Genomic DNA, 19,111 nt, shown 5'->3' with positions numbered 1-19,111 from the left:
ACCGCCCATGGTATGTATGCCATGTACATTGGGGTGCCGATGATTAGAAGAAGCAGTCTCGTGCCCCTACAAAGGCTAAAGAAATGTATGTACCTCAAACCGGGTTGTAACTTAGGTCCCTTATGATTGATTATAGGACTAATATTGACAAGTGGCGGCGCTCAATTGTGTGATGTACGCGCTAATATTGTGCTAAGATTTCTCTAGCCACTCGCCTGAATCTCCTAGGCAGAATGGAGAGCTATGCGATTCCTCTCACTAAGCGTCCAACGTTGTATGGTCTGACTCTGGGTCCCATTTGTCATGTCTAACCTAGCGTTTTGCTCCGGTATTACAATAATCTCGAACAGTTTTCATAACTCCTCCGTCCACTGAATCCTCCACACTCGCTGTTCTCTAGTTCAACCACTCTTCAAACAACATCTGCGCTACCACGTGCTCCCCCCTATCAGCGGTCCTTTTTGTCCTTTCCTCTCCTTGTGGAGGTTGATTTCTGCCAACTCCGCTGAGTCGTCACACGGGCTGGCCTTCGACCGGCCTGCAGAAAAACGGCCATGTTACCGCCGATCCCGGAACCCCAGGATTACGATGTCTCACCACTTCATGGCTTCCTGCCCGAAACCCTTCCTCTAACCAGGCTCCCGGACCCCTACTATAACAAGTGGGAGGCAATCGTTGGTAACCTCCAGGCCCTTATCCTGAGTCGTCGACTACGTGTTGTCATCCATAACCTGCCGGTCCTTTCAACCATAGGTCTTGAGCATGAGACAGAATGGCGTCGCGCCTACTCACTCCTTTGCTTCATGCTGCATGGGTATATTTGGGTTGATGATGTACCAGCCGAAAAGATTCCCGAGTCGATTTCGGTGCCTTTGCTAGAGATATCCCGCCACCTCGAAGTCCCACCTGTTGCTACATACGCGGCAGTGTGTCTTTGGAATTTTAAGCCTCTCTTTCTCGACGAGGACATTGATAACCTTGAGAACTTGGCAACACTCAGCACCTTTACTGGCTCCACGGACGAATCCTGGTTCTACCTCGTTTCAGTTGCCATCGAGGGGCGCGGCGGCCCCATCATCCCTTTGATGCTCACTGCAATGGACTCAGCCCGACAACGTGACACCCTGATGGTCACCCACTGCCTTTGCGGGTTTGCAGAACGCTTGGCCGACTTGACAAACCTTCTGCAGCGAATGCATGAACGGTGTGACCCGATCGTCTTCTACCACCGTATTCGCCCCTTCCTTGCGGGTAGTAAGAACATGGCCGAAGCTGGCCTGCCCAATGGGGTACTGTATGAGGATGGGAGTGGGAATGAAGAGTTCCACCAGTATAGTGGAGGGAGCAATGCGCAGAGCAGCTTGATCCAGTTCTTCGACATTGCGCTCGGAATTGAACACCTCCCTACAGGAGAGAAGCACCAGGCTAAATCTGGCTCTGCTCCAAACCCTTCTCAACGCAACAATTTCATCAGGGATATGAGGCGCTATATGCCTGGACCCCATGCGAGGTTCCTCGAGGATGTTTCTCGTGTCGCCAACATCAGGGAATTCGTCGAGGAGAGTCGAGATACCCAGCTCTCTGTTGCTTATGATGCTTGTCTAGCCATGTTAAGCGCTTTCCGTGACAAACACATTGCCATCGTCACACGATACATCATCACACCGTCCCGCCAAGTCCGAGCACGCAGCCGTTCGCGTAGTCCCGAGGTGGCAAGGCAAAAGAACAATATCGCCACTGCTGGACACAAGAATCAGGGCCAAGGTCAGAGGGGAACAGGTGGCACGGCTCTTATTCCGTTCCTCAAACAGGCGCGGGATGAGACGGGCAATCCCGCCATCGAAGAATGGTCTAGGCGATTCATGAAGCGACAGGTTGTGTTCCAGGGTGACGGCGACTTTTTCAAGGGGAAGCCCGAGTACAGTGGACCTGTTGAGATGGAAGATGTCGAAGTCAAGGGATTGGCTGGTGATTGGACTATGGACGATGAAGTTGGGGGCATATGCCACTATTGATCGTGGTTCGGCTGTATTTTCCCGTAGGCTTTTGGGCGAGTTGGGGCTATCTGTGGTGAAGAAAGATATGTCAATCCGCCGATCAAGTGTTCAGCACGGCATCCTTGTTCGACCAAGGTGTCATGCCACTACTATGAAGTCATTACTGCAGAGCCTTTTTTTTCACCTTATATTCCTACCATGATGTCAAACGTACATATCACTAGGATAGACTAGCGGAAATGCATGTGATCTTCTCCTCTCCATCCTGATATGGCATGATAGTGGTGGAGTGAGACTTGCGCATAAGAGCATGTTGGTAGTATGCGCCTAACAGACGACACTTACTCTATGGCGATCACTGATCTCTCGGACGAGATACAAGCGAAAAGCATATGTGAAACTATCAGAGTATTTATATTTAAATACAAATGATCTCGTGACGACGTAAATAGAGAAAATGGAGCGTTTACAGTCGGACTTACCTTTTAGGTATGGTAGCTCAATGAGTTAATACCTTAGGCAGGAACTCGGCCTCTGAAAGAGCTTTGTAAGCTTTGGCCGTCTGCGAAGCGTGACACGCTAACCTCTAAGAGGAAAATTATGGTCTATCCCTTGCAGTGATTTTAGACCTCGATGCTAAGACCCGTCGCAATTCTTCAGAGGAGCGCGTTTCTTTGTACTGCTTCACCAACTTTCCATTAACTGCGACCGTCATCCCTCCACCCTCACACATTGTGCTACCGGCAATAATAGGCCAAGATCTGTCCTTGAACTCCTCGCAGAAGTGGACACTGTCACCAATCTGTGAAAGACACTGCCCAATGCGCACGTGTTGAGGCGTTAGGTCCACCTTTGACCTGAAATTCCGTTGCCACTGGTGTATTGCCGCATCGTGGCCACCACCACGCTTACGGACGGCCGTCCATCGATTACTTGCAACAAACATCCGACTTTGCCCTCTATCTGAAAACTTCCATCGACTCTCCCGAGAGCAATCATGGCCGATTACGAAGAGCTCGAGTACGAAGCCTATGGCGAGGAGGAGGCTGAGGGTATCACGCCTGAGGACTGCTGGACTGTGATTTCTTCCTTCTTCGACACAAAGGGCCTCGTCTCGCAGCAAACCCAGTCTTTCGATGAGTTCACCCAGTCAACCATCCAGGATCTTGTCAACGAGTACAGCACCATCACTCTGGACCAAAAGAACCCTCCCTCAACCCCAGACCGACAAATAAACGTTCGCCGATATGAGATCAAGTTTGGATCAGTCATGGTTTCTCGCCCAACCATTAGCGAGACTGACGGAACCGCGACGTCGCTTCTTCCCTACGAATGCCGTGACCGAAACCTCACATACGCGAGTCCGATGTATATCAAGATTTCCAAGAAAGTGTCGGTGGCCATCGAGAGGGAGATTCCCCTCCACGAGCTGGATGAAGACCAACAGCGCGAGCTAGCGGAGACCGGTGAACACCCGACCAGGGTCGAGTGGGAGTTGGAAGAGGCTGGAAATGAAGATGACGTTGGGAAGCCTGACAACTTCAAGGACTCCGTTTTCGTTGGCAAACTTCCCATCATGGTCAAGTCCAAGGTTTGCCATCTCTATGGTGAATCTGACGACAGCCTGTTCCTTGTCAACGAGTGCCCGTACGATCAGGGTGGCTACTTCATCATCAACGGTAGCGAAAAGGTGCTCATCGCTCAAGAGCGATCTGCTGCCAACATTGTCCAGGTCTTCAAGAAGGCCCAGCCCAGCCCTTACACATATACTGCGGAGATCAGGAGTGCACTTGAGAAAGGATCGCGTCTCATCTCCAGTTTGATGCTCAAGTTATATGGCAAGGGAGATTCAGCTCGTGGCGGCTTCGGACAGACCATCCACACGACCCTCCCGTTCGTCAAATCCGACCTTCCTGTTGCCATTGTCTTCCGAGCTCTCGGCATTGTTTCCGACGAGGACATCCTCAACCACATATGCTACGACCGAAATGACACCCAGATGCTCGAAATGCTTCGCCCGTGTATCGAGGAGGCCTTTTGCGTTCAGGACCGAGAGGTGGCTCTGGACTTCATCGGAAAGCGAGGCAATAGAGACCAGGCTGGTCTGGGACGTGAGAAGCGTGTTCGTGTCGCTAGGGATATTCTTCAAAAGGAGACCTTGCCTCACATCTCTCAGACAGAGGGTGACGAGACAAAGAAGGCCTTCTTCCTGGGCTACATGGTGCACAAGCTGTTGCAGTGTGCCCTTGGAAGGCGCGAGCCTGATGACCGCGATCACTTTGGCAAGAAACGCCTTGATCTTGCGGGACCTTTGCTGGCAAAGCTGTTCCGCGGAATCATGCGTAGGATGAACACAGAACTCTCGACGTATCTGAGGAGGTGTGTCGAAGGCAACAGACATTTCAACTTGGCTGTCGGCATTAAGCCTGGAACTCTGTCCAACGGCTTGAAGTACTCCCTCGCCACGGGTAATTGGGGTGACCAGAAGAAGGCCATGAGCTCAACCGCCGGTGTGTCGCAGGTGCTGAACCGCTACACCTTTTCGTCTACTCTGTCCCATCTGAGGCGAACCAACACACCTATTGGCCGAGATGGCAAGCTGGCAAAGCCGCGACAGCTTCACAACACTCACTGGGGACTGGTCTGCCCGGCAGAAACACCAGAGGGCCAGGCCTGTGGTCTGGTCAAGAATTTGTCCTTGATGTGTTACGTTTCTGTTGGGTCCCCGACTGGCCCCTTGGTTGACTTCATGATCAGCAGAGGTATGGAACTGGTCGAGGAGTACGATACAACTCGCGCGCCGCATGCTACCAAGGTGTTCCTCAACGGTAGCTGGATTGGTGTCCACCAGGATCCTAAAAAATTTGCCGACAGCGTTTTCGAACTTCGACGGAGGCGACTTCTCTCTTATGAAGTTTCGCTCATCCGTGAGATCCGCGATCGAGAATTCAAGGTCTTTTCTGATGCTGGTCGTGTAATGCGTCCAGTCTTCACTGTTCGGCAGACAGATGGAGAGATTGGCGACCCTCCAAAGGGTTCCCTCGTCTTGTCTAAGGAGATCATCCAAGATCTTGCCACTGAGAACTTCCAGCCTGACCCGCTCACTGGGGAGGTGCCCACTGGCTGGGATCACTTGATTCGAGCTGGCGCTGTGGAATACTTGGACGCCGAAGAAGAGGAGACGGCTATGATTTGTATGACCCCGGAGGATTTAGAGTCGTATCGAATGCAGAAGCTGGGTTTCGAAGCCCCTGATGCTGGAGAGACATTGGAGCCCAACAAGCGTCTCAAGACCAAGACAAACCCGACTACGCACATGTACACCCATTGCGAGATCCATCCCAGCATGATTCTTGGTATCTGTGCCAGTATCATCCCCTTTCCGGATCACAACCAGGTATGTTGCGGTGATTGATGTCCCTTCTTCCTGCATCTCAACTGACACAAATTGTTCCTACTTAGTCCCCTCGTAACACATACCAGTCGGCTATGGGTAAACAAGCCATGGGTTTCTTCCTCACCAATTACGCCCGCCGTATGGACACCATGGCCAATGTCCTTTATTATCCTCAGAAGCCCCTCGCTACGACTCGATCGATGGAGTTCCTCAAGTTCCGTGAATTGCCAGCCGGTCAGAATGCCATTGTGGCAATCGCCTGTTACTCTGGCTACAACCAGGAAGATTCCGTCATCATGAACCAGAGCAGCATCGACAGGGGACTGTTCCGCAGTCTGTTCTTCAGATCCTACTCGGATCAGGAAAAGAAGGTCGGTTTGAACTACACCGAGACCTTCGAGAAGCCGTTCCAACCAAGCACGCTCCGCATGAAGCATGGAACGTACGACAAGCTCGATGAGGATGGTATCGTGGCACCTGGTGTCCGTGTTTCTGGAGAAGACATCATTATCGGAAAGACGGCACCCATCGACCCGGACAACCAGGATCTGGGAACAAGAACCGCCGTTCACCAGAAGCGAGACATCTCCACGCCCCTTCGCAGCACCGAGAACGGTATTGTGGACCAGGTAATCGTGACGGTGAATGCGGACAACGTCAAGTATGTCAAAGTCCGTGTACGAACGACCAAGATTCCCCAAATTGGTGACAAGTTTGCTTCTCGTCACGGACAGAAAGGAACTGTGGGTGTTACCTACCGTCAGGAGGATATGCCCTTTACAAAGGAGGGTATCACGCCGGATATCATCATCAACCCTCACGCTATCCCATCTCGAATGACCATTGCCCATTTGATCGAGTGTCTTCTGAGCAAGGTCTCGACCCTGGAGGGTATGGAAGGAGATGCCACGCCATTCACTGATGTGACTGTCGACCAAGTCTCCGAACTTTTGCGTGGACACGGATACCAATCGCGTGGTTTCGAGGTCATGTACAACGGTCACACTGGTCGCAAGCTACGTGCCCAGGTCTTCTTCGGCCCGACGTACTACCAGAGGCTGCGTCACATGGTGGACGACAAGATCCACGCTCGAGCCAGAGGTCCGGTGCAGATCATGACTAGACAGCCTGTCGAGGGTCGTGCCCGAGACGGTGGTCTGCGTTTCGGAGAAATGGAACGTGATTGTATGATTGCCCACGGTGCTGCCGCCTTCCTCAAGGAGCGTCTTTTTGAAGTTTCCGATGCCTTTCGAGTTCACGTCTGCGAGGTCTGCGGTCTCATGACACCTATCGCGTAAGTATACTCCAATGCTCATATTGAGCTTTTGACAAAACCCCTTTCTGGATGCCAAAATCGGCTAATATATACATGACAGAAATCTCTCGAAACAATCGTTCGAATGCCGTCCGTGTAAGAACAAGACAAAGATTGCGCAGATTCACATTCCCTACGCCGCGAAGCTCCTCTTCCAGGAACTCCAGTCCATGAACATTGCGGCAAGGATGTTCACCAGCCGGTCAGGTGTTTCCATTCGATAGTAGGAGAGAGATAAGAACAAGTTTGATCTGATGGAGGATATTTTGGGTTTGGTAGGGGTACGCACATGCTTGAACGAGTCACCGCTCGTTGAGGCATCGTAATAGTCCATATATGCATTCAGGCGCAATGGGAATAGGAGGCCGTATGTTAATCACACATCCTAGAGGCGATTAATCATAACCAACCATACCGGTCTTCCTTGTTTAATACAAATTATTTAGTGTTAATGTTACAATCTTTTTGCTCCAATTTATGTTGCAGTATTGCCCATGTCCAAACGTAGCAACATGTATAGCCTTTCTGGCATAGCAAGTCCAGTATTATCGTGGCAGTATAGCGTGTTTTAACCGTTGGCAGAGTTGGGTGTGTATCTTATGGGCTTGGGCTCCAGAGCTCGGATATCATAGAGAACAGTTTCTACTTCGGTGGCTCTAAAGAATGTTTGTCGTTTTGTTGATCGAGTGAACTGTGCACATTCTGATCACGCTTATATTCTTCTTCGAGGATCCGTTGCATGTCGAAGTCTAGCTGTCGCTCGCGCTTGATCCGCTGTTGCTCCATGTCTCGTACGACACCCTCGTGCATTGCCTGTTTCGAGAGAGGATATGGTAAGTTAGGCAAAATGTAGTCTAGAAGAGTTGCAGCTGTTCTTCTCAAATCTATGTTTGACATACCATCTGCTCATACTTCTGTTGGAAGTGAACAAACCCGACAGTGGATATGGCGAAGAGCATGGTAGCGCCCAAAGTCAGCTTAGAAGCGCGAGACATGGCTCTGGGGGTTAAATGTTTCGAAATGGCCTTTCTGTCGTGGTTATTTTCAAGGAGGAAGTGAAAGTAGCTTTGGAAAATATTTCGAAGTCAATGGAGAGGCTCTATGAAACTCTGGAGCTGTCCGGAAGAGCGTCGGAAAGGTGATCTAACGTCGCCAAGTGCATAAATTGTGCATGAAAAGTGGGTCATTATCAGGTGTGTCTAGATGTACCTCCTGTGTCCAGCTGGCGGGAGTGAGCGTCCAGCAATGTACCTCCTGCTCTCTGTCGCTATCCTAGGTCAGAGGGGCCCACACCTGGCTCGGGTGACGATATCGACCACCCCCAATTGCTCTCCATCCTCCTCCAATTGTAGGAGCAACAACTTTGTTTCATCACGTCGGAATCTTCTCGCCTTTCAGCCAATACACCACACCGAGAGAGCTTTATCTCAGAAAGAGCTTCGTGATAGAACTATATTCACAATGGTACCTCGGCTCTAGTCACCTTCTCGATTAAGCGCACCTCACTGATCGCGAATGCCTACTACAGTCTGCCCAGAACTCGGCGGGCATCCAGACCCTTCTCGATGTACGAAGCGCCCTCCTGCCGTAAAGCGCTGTCCACCTCTAACAATCACATATAGGCTGAGCGGGAAGCATCCAAGATTGTCCAGAAAGGTATGTATCTCCCCTTTACCTTCCCCGATCTGCTGTCAACACATTGAACTAATGCGCCCTATATATAGCCCGAGAGTGTGAGTCTCCTCAAGGCCCTAAGCCACATGTTACCGATCGTTTTCTTTATACATTTACCGACGATTTACCTCTAGTCCGCACCAAACGCGTGAAGGAGGCCCGTGACGAGGCCAAGAAGGAGATAGCCGACTACCGCGCCCAGAAGGAGGACGAGTTCCAGAAATTCCAGGCCGAGGTACGATAGAACACGACGCGTTTCGTCCCGCTACAATCGAATACTAACGGCAATTCACGACTTTAGCACACCAGCGGCAACAAACAGGCCGAGGAGGAGGCCAACAAGGAGGCCGAGAAGCAGATCCAGGCCATCAAGGAGGCTGGGAAGAAGGGTCAGGCCGGCGTCGTCCAGAACCTCCTCAATGCTGTCTCAAAGGCCAACTCCCAGGCTGCAAGCTCTTGAGAGTAATCACTGAAGTTTCTTTTTTTTCAAGGGGGAGCTTTCTGGATGGTGTCATTTGTTTTGTTCGAGAATGTGGTCGTACCACCCCTGCAAGAGCATATCAATAAATGTATGAAGAAGGAGCGAGTTTACAACGCCTACTTGACCTGATATCATACAAAAAAAAAAAAAAATCGGTAGTCTCGCAATTTCGTCATTGCAGAAACTCTAGCAAGGTCCCCAGCATCTCCTTCATGTCCTGCCCGTCCTCCTCGCTGGTGTCAAGCCCATCTCTTTGCTCCGATAATGTGGTGTGAAAAACAGCCAAGGTCTCATCCCGCTCCGCAAGCAATTGTTTAATCTTGCGCCTAGCTCCTTTGTCTTCGGCGACAAGCCACGCAAAGATAACGTCGATTGTCTGCAGTGTGAAAAGTCCAGCTTCAAGACGCCGGGAGAGAAGCTCCACTTGTAGCTCATCCGCCTCTTCCTCGGATGCCCCTTGCTGCTCAGCCTCATTCGCCTGCTCAACTTGTTTAACGCGGGCGCTGTAGTCTCGGCGGAGAGTCATCAGTTTTGTGACCTTCTCGTAGTCCTTTTCGACAAATTTAGCCAGCGTCCGAATCCTCTCGGCCGATGTCGCGGGGAGCAGCCGCAGCATGGAGGCAAAGATGGCCACCAAGCGGCTCAAGAGACGACGATCATGAGTCTTGATGAACAAGGTAAAAGTAGACTTGAGTCCGCCAGCTTGCACAATCTTCTGGCACACCTGGCCCGCCAAGTTCCCTGCGGCGGCATGGTCCAAGAGACGAAGAGCCGGACCCTTGCTCATCTTCCCTTCCTTGAGCATGAGAAGGCAAAGCTCTACGCCTTCAGCCTCGACGAACTTGACCTTGCCCTCCACTTCATCGACGAGGCAGGTCAGAGCCTCAAATATGTTCTCCATGTATTCCTCTTCCTCGCCGCCCTTTTCGGGGTCTCGCTTTCGGTATGAGGATATGAGCTGGAGCATCAGGTCGATGGCGTCCAGCTGAATAAGCCCCCGTCGGGTTTCTTGCGACGCCTGGGATAAGATGGCAAGAATTTCGGCCGAATATTGCTTATTCTGTGTCACAGTAGCTTCGGTTCGCTGTATACGGCTCAGCAGCCACCGGAGGAGCTCCTCGCTGTCGCCGACACGAATGGCAACCGGGGTGCGGGAGCAGAGGCTCTCCACGATGCCAAGAGCGTAGTACACGCCATTTCTGTCCGACTCGTCGCTCTCATCAAGACGGGAGAGATTGGAGACGATAAGCCCTGGCAGGTCAGCGTCTATTAGGGCGTCAACTAGAGTGTTCCATTGGTGGTCCTTGGCAGCCACATCCTCGTCAATTAATTCGCCAATGACCTCTATGGCGTCGATGGCGATATCCGTGTTCTCATGGGCCAGCAGGCCGACCAAGCTGTTGGCGCACCCAAGCCGCACGAATTCCACAAACAGCTCTGGGTGCTCGGACAAGACTGACAGTGCTTTGATGTCGGCATCAAGATCGCCTTCGCTACCAATAAACTTCTGTGGTTCCGACTCGAACTTGGCGCGCATCTCAGCATTCTTGCTAATGCGCTTCTCAAAGTTCAGTGCCGTCTTGCGCAGCCACCCAACGTCAATCTTGTCCTCTGCCCTTCCCGTATCGGCACCTTCCACGTAGTCCAGGATTTTGTATTCTTGCTTGGTCACGCCGCCGCCAAAGAAGCGGCCTTCCTCGTCATCGTCATCGTTGTCGGGGAGCATTTCGGGCCCGAAGTCTTGTTCGTCTTCGCCATCGTCTGGTGGAAGGGTGGGACCGGCCTCCATCTCCTCATCTTCATCGGCGGCAGAAGTGTGGCGGCTAGCGCCATTGGAAGAGGTCTTCGCTGATTTGTATATTTCATCTATTCGCACATGGTCTATGTCAGTAGGTTGCGCCTTGGTTCATGAATAGCTTGGTCGCAGGATGACGAACTTGGGTCCCTGACAGAATCGAGTTTCCGCTTGCTAACAACGCCTGACTTCTGCGCAAGGTTGTTAATACTTCAATAGCTCCTGTAGTGGGTTGTGACGGCCTAAGCTACCTTGAATATCTCGTCGACACTCGTCATGGTTGCGGAGTGCTGTGTGTATTTGTTGAAATAATTTACGCTGTAGGCATTAAACAATGGGAAGCATTGACATCAATTGGTACCAGCGCGTGTTGGCGATTTTTGAATGCTGGACCCACCTAGCGGTTTTGATCCCGCCCAGCCTAGACGCGGCTTCAATCCCGCGTCCGCATTCTCGGTTACGCAGAGTTCTAATAGCACGATATAACTCGTCGTCCAAACGTGCACCAGTGAACCTATGTTATATATACGGTTTCATCTAGTAATACTTAGTAACATATGAAGATTTCAAGCATAAGATTAGACAGCTCGGTGTGATCTGCTCTTGTAGGTTATCTACGAAGTGATAAAGGATATCTTTGTCCATGATAGTCTATCGGTCAACATATAACACATATGAATAAGATATTTCAAGCAATAATATACCACGTTCACTGTTAATGGTGCTGCAGTAGCCAGCTGATTTATCAGTCTCTTGTAATGATAATACGACATAATTAGTAGAGTACTAGTAGATGAGTTTCTCTTCCAGGATACAAATATTGCGAATACTACTGAGACGGTCACTAGCCTGTAGGGTATGTGAATAAAAGATTGCACCCTTAACACTTTGCGAGGATGGTGATATCGGACTGAAAGTACCGTGTCGTGTATCATTCCGCACTTCATACGTACTTTATACGTATGAAAGAAGTACGAGTACGAGAGTACGGAGTAGATACGCACAAAGTTGGCCATCATGCATGGCAGCATGCCCCCCCCCTGACAGAATGACCGGTAGCGAAGTGACAGACCATCTAGCAACTGGAGGATGAGACGTCGGGAATTGCTATTTCAGACTGGTCGGCCCCGCCCAATATGGGTGGCACTGGGGCCGCGCTACTGAGCTTGGACCCCCCTTCAGGCCCTCCTCTGGCATAGTGGAAGCCGGGTCTCCACTACCAGTCAACGGGCAGTCTCGCCCATTCCCCCCACCACCACAGAAACAGAAAGTCTAAGCCCCTGAGTTCCTGAGCGCTGGGAGAAGAGCCTGGGCGGGAGTGATTTCCACGACCAAGAAAGAGAGGACCGCCAGGGTTTGATATCTGTACATGACATCTCTTCGAGCATTTGGCCTGCTTGCATTTACATATATCGCTCTTCTTGTATGGAGAAAATAAATCGAGACCTGTCTAATATTACTCATCTCAGTGCCTATATTGTGGCCAGCCTGCGACAAATCGGATAACCCCTGGTGGCATGCCCGTGAGCAGTATCCCTTGCACCTGCATTCCCGCTCCTCACCTGCCTCATTATCTGGACGAATAGGGGGAAGGGAAACCTGCAACTCCTCTACGACGTACGATTCCTCTGCGCAGCCAGGGTTCCGACTTCTACGGAGCACGCCTATCCACCTGCACTACCTATACCACGACGCACGGGGTGAACGACAACCCGGCCACTCACTATAGACACCATAGACCCCGTCGCCACCCATGACTGTGCTGTAGTTGCCGTCCCGCTTACGATGCAGGCTTCCAAGCCGCCATACAACGATTCCATCGGCCACACGAGATCAAGACCCTCGCTACCATCGCAATCTTTAGACCGGAACGACGAAGCAGCCGCCCAGCCTCGGCTTCCACCTCCCGATTATATCCTACAACCCACCACTTACGCACCCTCACTCCATCGAGCCGAGCCAGAAACTGCGGCTGCACCCCGCCCGGGTGCGCGAAACCAGTCTTTCTCAGACCACCGCTGGTCTGCCTCAACCGGCTCGAGCCGCGGGAACTCCGAAACGGCCTCAAGAGGACGACGGAACAGCACCGTTGACACCTCTTTTTTTCTCACCAGCTCGCCTCCCACGACTCGCACGCCGCCGCGCAAGCTCCAGAAGAATCGCCGCCCCAGCGTCCAGTCCCACGGCAGCCTGAGTCCTCTGGCAACCCGGTCCCTGATACGGGCGGACGCGAATCACCAGAACTATACTGGGCTTCCATCATTGGATCCTCTTTCGTCTCTGGCTCAGGATTACTCGACTGCCTTGCAGAACCAGCAGCGGCAACAGCCAAGCCACCGACTATCCCGCAGTCTGAGTCAAATACTACCGCAATCCAATATCGCCACCTCGATGCAGACCGACCCATTTGCCGATACAATGCACAAGGAACAGCCTGACGGGCACTCCCAGAACCGCTCAGGCAAGGGGAGTAGCGACTCCAGCAACCCGGGCGCTAAGCCTCCTTCTCAAAAGGCCATGCTTTCCCATGCACTGCAAAAAGCCAATGCCGCAGTCCAGCTGGATAACAACCAAGATATCTGGGGTGCGCGACAGGCTTATGGAGAGGCATGCGATCTTCTCCAGAATGTTCTCCAGAGAACATCGGCACAGGAGGACAAGCGTAAACTCGATGCTATCGTGAGTATTGCCCTGGTGCGGAACACGTGGCACTGCAGCTGATTCTACCAGTTTCACGTTTTGCTGACTTTCTCCTAGCGTTGCACGTATACTAGTCGGATAGACGAGTTGGACCAATTGCTCTCATGGCAAGACACCAAAGCCCTGCCACCCTTCCCGGAAACCCAGCAAGAAAATGGGAACGAGGACGAACCGGTGTACGCTGAGATAGCAACACTGGTTCCTGCCGCGCATGATGATGGCCAAATCGGACGACAAGAAGCTCGCGTGCCAAGAGCCGAAGCGCAATACCAAATGGGCAGTTTGGAGCCCGGGATTTTGCAGTCCTCATTTTCTCGATCACCCGCCCGCTCCCCTCATCGGGAGAGCGTTGCACAGCACCCCGGAGATCTGGCCCATACAGCTCATGCGTACGCTTCTACTGGACGGCAGACGTCATCGGCCGCCGATTTTTACGATACAGGCCGGTCATCCCAGCCTTCGGGATTTTCAACCGTCTCAGAATCCGAGAATGGCTCTCGAGGCATTCAGCATGTAAGGGAAGAGAGTCAAAACTCGTGGCTGGACCCCATTGATGAATCCGGAGGCTCGACTGTTTCTTCAGTTCATTCACGAACATCGTCGCTCGGCTACAGAAGAAGGCACATCCGACCGAGGAGCGGTGGCACAGAAGCTGAATTCGATACAGCGCTGGATGCCGCCATAGAAGCTGCGTATGACGATGGCTATGAACCCACAGACTCGGAAGGGTTCAGGCAGAAGGTGGACTCGGACGATGAAATCGTGGCCAATGCCTTGCGCAGAGTAGAACTTGCTCGGCAGAGGGTGAGACAGACGGAGTTGGAGGCGTACGAGATGGCTAGTAAACGAGAAAGGGAACGGTTTCAACTCCAATCCCAGTCTGGCCGATACACAGATCATCGCGAGGATCCTTATAGCCGAGAAGGCTTCTACGAGGACAATTCATCGGACGAAGAAGACGATGAAGAGGAAGAGAGGATCTTCGAAGAAATGACCCACAGTTATGCCAGTCAAGGTCGCGGCGTTGGAGGGCCACCTCGGAAACCAGCACTCATACCCCGTCAGTCCGACTCAAGCGGTGTCACGTCGCATACCTGGCAAAGCTCCATCGGTTCAAACCCACCGGGAACTGGAACCACATCGCTTTTCACCGTCGCTGAGGCCGTTGGGAAGCCCATCATGCCAACGGCACCGGCTCCAAGGGCGCCGCCGCCTTCTCAAGCTCTTCCAGAAATACCAGGGCCACGACCTCCCTCTTCGGCCCAGTCCGTGCGGAACCGACGACTCTCTGGGCAGAATCCTAAGCAGTTGAAGATCGACACCGCTGTCCTTGGCCCTCCACCACCTGCTCCTTCCGAGGAGACAACCGGCTCCAACCTCGACAGTCACGAAGCTGCAGCTCAAGCCCTGGCCGCGGGCAGGGCAGACTCCGCTCTCCGGCGTCCAACGTCACCCGAGACAGATGCGAGGTCCGGCGAAGCTCGACCGCCTAGCTCCCCATACAGCCATAGGGTGGGTCTGGAAGGCGACGATTATTCTGGGGGACGCTCTTCATCGCCTTCGGTGAGCAAGTTGAAGAAGAACTTTTCGGCCTCAAGCTTGAGAAGTCTGAAGACACGCAATATGTCATTCTCCCATCCTGATGAAGTCATCGACATGTCGCCTGTGACGCCATCGACTGCTCAATGGGGAAACATGCAATGGGGAACTTCCAAAGCTCCAGCAATACCCACGCTACCAGCGGCTGTTGCTACCAGTTTGCGAGAGAAGGCTGAAGCAGCCACGGGCGGAATGTACCTGCTGGATGACAATTTTCATTCAATGGAAAACACGGGTTCTCCGGGTGATATGTCACCCGACGCGCCGGTGCCGCTAGAGCCGTGTCCGACCGACTTCATGCTGCGACCGTTCTGGTTGATGCGCTGCTTGTACCAGACCCTGGTTCACCCACGTGGCGGCTACCTTAGCTCCAAGCTGTTTGTGCCACGGGATGCTTGGAAGGTTAAAGGTGTCAAGCTGAAAAATGTCGACGACAAGATCGCCAACTGCGATTACCTTACAGCTGCACTGCTAAAACTGGCACGCGTGGACACATTTGATGCAGATGCGATGCTTGAGGAGATGCAATCAATGGAGACCGTCTTGGAGAACACACAGGCTGCCCTTACCCGGAAGCTTGGCAACGAAGTTGGAGTCAACAGCGCGGGTAGTCTCTTTAAGGAAGCCCAGGTTAGCGTTGATGGAGATGCCGCTCCGGTTCCACGGTCGACAAGTGTGACCGGAAAGTCGTCATTCTCTTGGAGGCGGTTGCGATCCAAGAACTCCTCCACTGCGTTGAGTGCCCAGAACCGTCGGCAAGCCGACGAGACCAAGGAGACACAGAACCTTCCGACGCTGCCAATGACGGCACAACCAACGAGCAAACCAGCGAAGCGCGACGTAGAACAAGTTCAGTTTACCGGACCCAACGCAAACTACATGGGTTCACTTGCGCGCCTGTTTGATGCGGTTCAAGTAATTGGTAAGTTCATTTACACGGATGCAGTCAAAGGGATGACAAGGCCAAGTTGACTAACAATATGCGACAGACCAAATAGCCCGTCAGGTTGAGGATCCTGGGCTGAGGCATGCGGACAAGACTCAAGTGGGACTTGAATTATGCACACGGCACGCTGCCGAGTTCTTTGGGTTCTATATCTGCCGGTTCGTTCTTGTCGATATCGGCTTGTTGATGGACAAGTTCATCAAACGAGGTAGTGAATGGGTCCTAGCCTGAGGCAGTCGACATGTTCCCAGGGAGGGCGGGGGGTGACGCAAGGGACACTGATGCATCTTCCTGCAAAGGGGATACCGCTGTCTCTATATTGAGGGGAAGCGCTGCTTCTTGGTGCTGCGCAAATGATTGTGGTGGTTGATCAGGAATGTGATTTTAACGATACCCCTAAGCCGGAAATGTCTATTTGCGACAGTTGAGGGCTTGCAGTTCCAATGTTCATGATTATATGGCAGGATATCAAGCCCTGTATGTTTTTACGACTAAACAATGGTAAATATCGGTTGGTGCTAGCAACCACAATGTAACGGCTAACTTGCCTAGCGAGTATATATATAGATGTAGAAAGAGAACACTTCACATAACGTTGATTTCTCCGCTGCACTTGTGGCAACACGCACCCCGTGAATTTCTCCCAGTGTACAGAAAGGACAAAATATAATTAGGCCCTGATATTGTACTCCTCTGTCGATGTGTTGATTTCCTGTGTGGGTGTCTGAGCGGTGGTTGATGTCGTGGTGGATCTCGCCCTATACGGCACTTCAGTTACGCCGTTTAAAAAAAGGACCACAAACAGACGTCGATCCAGCAATTTACTGGCGAATACTCTCGGCGTCACGACCATACCCTGCGACATCCATATACATTCGCTACTGGTACTTAGTCCCATGTACGCTTCTTTGACGGCTCGATGAGACTGGTCTGGGGTATCGGGCGAGTCTGGGCTCGATTAGGATGTTTCGCACCATCGAGAATCGCAGCGCGTAGCCCGTTCGCGCCTACTCGTACGAGTACGATATCCGTTCCCTCGACACATCGACGCACCCTTGCGTCGAAAGCTACTCCGACCGAACTCGAGGCACGGATAGCAGCGATTCCTATCGAACGATACCGCAACTTCTGCATTGTTGCGCACATTGACCATGGCAAGAGCACGCTGAGTGACCGACTCCTGGAGCTCACTGGGACAATCACGCCAAACGACACGAACAAGCAAATTCTCGTACGTCTGTTCCTGAACCAGTATATTTTCCTGGTGGGATGGAAAACTGAGATCAGTGGTATATACAGGACAAACTAGACGTTGAACGCGAACGTGGCATTACGGTCAAGGCCCAGACATGCACCATGCTGTACAACTATCGCGGGCAAGACTACCTCATACACCTTGTCGACACTCCCGGCCATGTCGATTTCCGCGCCGAGGTGACGAGGTCATATGCCAGCTGTGGTGGTGCTCTTCTTCTCGTAGATGCGACGCAGGGTATTCAGGCTCAGACAGTCTCCAACTTCCATCTGGCATTTGCGCAGGACCTCGCCCTGATACCCGCCATCAATAAGATCGACATGGCGGCAGCTGATACCCCTCGAGTTCTGGAACAGATAGAGGCTAGTTTTGAGCTCGACCCTAAAGACGCCATCCTCGTTAGTGCCAAGACGGGCAAAGGCGTCGAGAACATCCTGCCTGCTGTAGTTGAACGGATCCCGCCTCCTTCGGGTTGTGAGGATAAGCCTCTGAAGATGCTTCTCGTGGACTCGTGGTACGACAACTTTCGCGGTGTCATTCTTCTTGTCAGAGTCTTTGACGGAGTCGTCAAGGCAGGCGACAGTGTAATATCTATGGGTACAGGCATGAAATACACTGTTGGCCAAGTTGGGGTCCAATACCCTGATGCCACTCCGCAGAGTGTTCTGCGTGCGGGACAGGTTGGCTATATATTTTTCAACCCGGGAATGAAGAAGATCCAGGATGCCAAGCTGGGAGATACCTTCACTACTGTGCAGGACGTGGCCTCGGTCGAACCCTACCCCGGCTTCGAGGAACTGAAGTCAATGGTCTTTGTCGCCGCTTTCCCGACAGACCAAGGGGACTATACCAAGGTCTCCGAAAGCATCAGTCAGCTTGTTCTAAACGACCGCAGTGTCACGCTGCAAAAGGCCTTCTCCGAGGCACTGGGCTCTGGCTGGAGACTAGGGTTCCTGGGCAGCCTACATTGCTCCGTATTCCAAGACCGTCTCAAGCAAGAGCACGGTGGCAATGTCATCATCACTGAACCTACCGTCCCGACCAAGCTTCTTCATGCAGACGGCTCCGAGGAGATAATAGAGAACCCGGCCCTGTTTCCCGAAGCAGGCGAACACCGCTTGCGAGCCGCCCAGCTTCTCGAGCCGTAAGTCAAGCAGCTTTCCTTGTCTTCAGCTGACAAGAACCATGTCTAACATCTCATTACTAGATTTGTGAACGCTACCATTACAATGCCTGAGGAGTACCTTGGCCGAGTCATTGAACTCTGTGAGGCCAACCGAGGAGTACAGAAGAGCATCAATTTTTTCCACGCGACGCAAGTCATCCTGGTGTATGAATTGCCAACTGCCCAGTTGGTTGACGACTTCTTTGGAAAGCTCAAGGGTGCTACGTAAGTTACATGCAAAGTCCAGAAATAAGAATGACCATGTACAAGGAGCATATCGTCCTGACACATAATACCAGGAGAGGGTACGCGACTCTCGACTATGAAGAAGCAGGATGGCGCGAGAGCAAGCTCGTCAAGCTCCAGCTCTTGGTAAACAAGCAACCCGTCGATGCCATCTGCCGCGTGGTACACATTTCGCAGGTGGACCGTCTTGCCAGACGATGGGTGACGAAGTTCAAAGAACACGTCGAACGGCAAATGTTTGGTAAGTATCCCCTCATGTATCATGGATATTGTCACTCTGAGCAGGCCATGTGCTCACATGATTCTCAACAGAAATCGTCATTCAGGCTTCGGTCGGTAATCGGATTCTTGCGCGAGAGACGATCAAACCATTCCGTAAGGATGTGCTAGCTAAGCTGCATGCGTCTGACATAACGAGACGTCGGAAGCTCTTGGAGAAGCAAAAGGTGGGACGGAAGAGGCTGAGAGCTATCGGAAACGTTATTATTGAACAGGAGGCCTTCCAGAAGTTCTTGTCTAAGTAATACATGTATAATTAGTG

At 52.1% G+C, this 19,111-nt stretch overlaps 7 protein-coding genes across 7 annotated transcripts; 5 read left to right on the top strand and 2 right to left on the bottom strand.

Annotated features, from left to right (window-relative positions):
- Positions 1 to 554: 554 nt before the first annotated feature.
- On the top strand, positions 555 to 2,015 carry GMORB2_1212 (indoleamine 2,3-dioxygenase; the record flags this gene model as incomplete). Its single annotated transcript, XM_035463194.1, has 1 exon — positions 555 to 2,015. The coding sequence occupies one exon, from the start codon at positions 555 to 557 to the stop codon at positions 2,013 to 2,015; it is 1,461 nt and encodes a 486-aa protein (XP_035324618.1).
- A 979-nt stretch (positions 2,016 to 2,994) lies between these two features.
- On the top strand, positions 2,995 to 6,933 carry GMORB2_1211 (DNA-directed RNA polymerase II subunit RPB2; the record flags this gene model as incomplete). Its single annotated transcript, XM_035463193.1, has 3 exons — positions 2,995 to 5,394; positions 5,460 to 6,688; positions 6,771 to 6,933. The coding sequence occupies 3 exons, from the start codon at positions 2,995 to 2,997 to the stop codon at positions 6,931 to 6,933; spliced, it is 3,792 nt and encodes a 1,263-aa protein (XP_035324617.1).
- Positions 6,934 to 7,351: 418 nt separating this feature from the next.
- On the bottom strand, positions 7,352 to 7,704 carry GMORB2_1210 (protein PET117; the record flags this gene model as incomplete). Its single annotated transcript, XM_035463192.1, has 2 exons — positions 7,352 to 7,522; positions 7,609 to 7,704. 2 exons carry the CDS (start codon positions 7,702 to 7,704, stop codon positions 7,352 to 7,354), a joined length of 267 nt encoding a protein of 88 aa, XP_035324616.1.
- A 250-nt stretch (positions 7,705 to 7,954) lies between these two features.
- GMORB2_1209 (V-type H+-transporting ATPase subunit G) lies at positions 7,955 to 8,843 on the top strand (the record flags this gene model as incomplete). The annotated part of the gene is made up of 5 exons (XM_035463191.1): positions 7,955 to 8,011; positions 8,238 to 8,276; positions 8,332 to 8,365; positions 8,518 to 8,618; positions 8,706 to 8,843. 5 exons carry the CDS (start codon positions 7,955 to 7,957, stop codon positions 8,841 to 8,843), a joined length of 369 nt encoding a protein of 122 aa, XP_035324615.1.
- A 193-nt stretch (positions 8,844 to 9,036) lies between these two features.
- GMORB2_1208 (beta-catenin-like protein 1) lies at positions 9,037 to 10,937 on the bottom strand (the record flags this gene model as incomplete). The annotated part of the gene is made up of 3 exons (XM_035463190.1): positions 9,037 to 10,730; positions 10,802 to 10,850; positions 10,911 to 10,937. The coding sequence occupies 3 exons, from the start codon at positions 10,935 to 10,937 to the stop codon at positions 9,037 to 9,039; spliced, it is 1,770 nt and encodes a 589-aa protein (XP_035324614.1).
- A 1,507-nt stretch (positions 10,938 to 12,444) lies between these two features.
- On the top strand, positions 12,445 to 16,135 carry GMORB2_1207 (MIT (microtubule interacting and transport) domain; the record flags this gene model as incomplete). Its single annotated transcript, XM_035463189.1, has 3 exons — positions 12,445 to 13,338; positions 13,417 to 15,880; positions 15,948 to 16,135. The coding sequence occupies 3 exons, from the start codon at positions 12,445 to 12,447 to the stop codon at positions 16,133 to 16,135; spliced, it is 3,546 nt and encodes a 1,181-aa protein (XP_035324613.1).
- A 688-nt stretch (positions 16,136 to 16,823) lies between these two features.
- Positions 16,824 to 19,088, top strand: GMORB2_1206 (translation factor GUF1, mitochondrial; the record flags this gene model as incomplete). Its single annotated transcript, XM_035463188.1, has 5 exons — positions 16,824 to 17,135; positions 17,204 to 18,303; positions 18,367 to 18,549; positions 18,624 to 18,811; positions 18,883 to 19,088. Coding segments are annotated over 5 exons (1,989 nt in total), but the record flags the coding sequence as incomplete, so codon positions are not given.
- Positions 19,089 to 19,111: the final 23 nt, after the last annotated feature.

This window comes from Geosmithia morbida, assembly GCF_012550715.1.
Source record: "Geosmithia morbida isolate 1262 chromosome Unknown scaffold_1, whole genome shotgun sequence".
Classification (NCBI taxonomy): domain Eukaryota; kingdom Fungi; phylum Ascomycota; class Sordariomycetes; order Hypocreales; family Bionectriaceae; genus Geosmithia; species Geosmithia morbida.
This window is presented reverse-complemented; position numbering and strand designations above follow the sequence as displayed.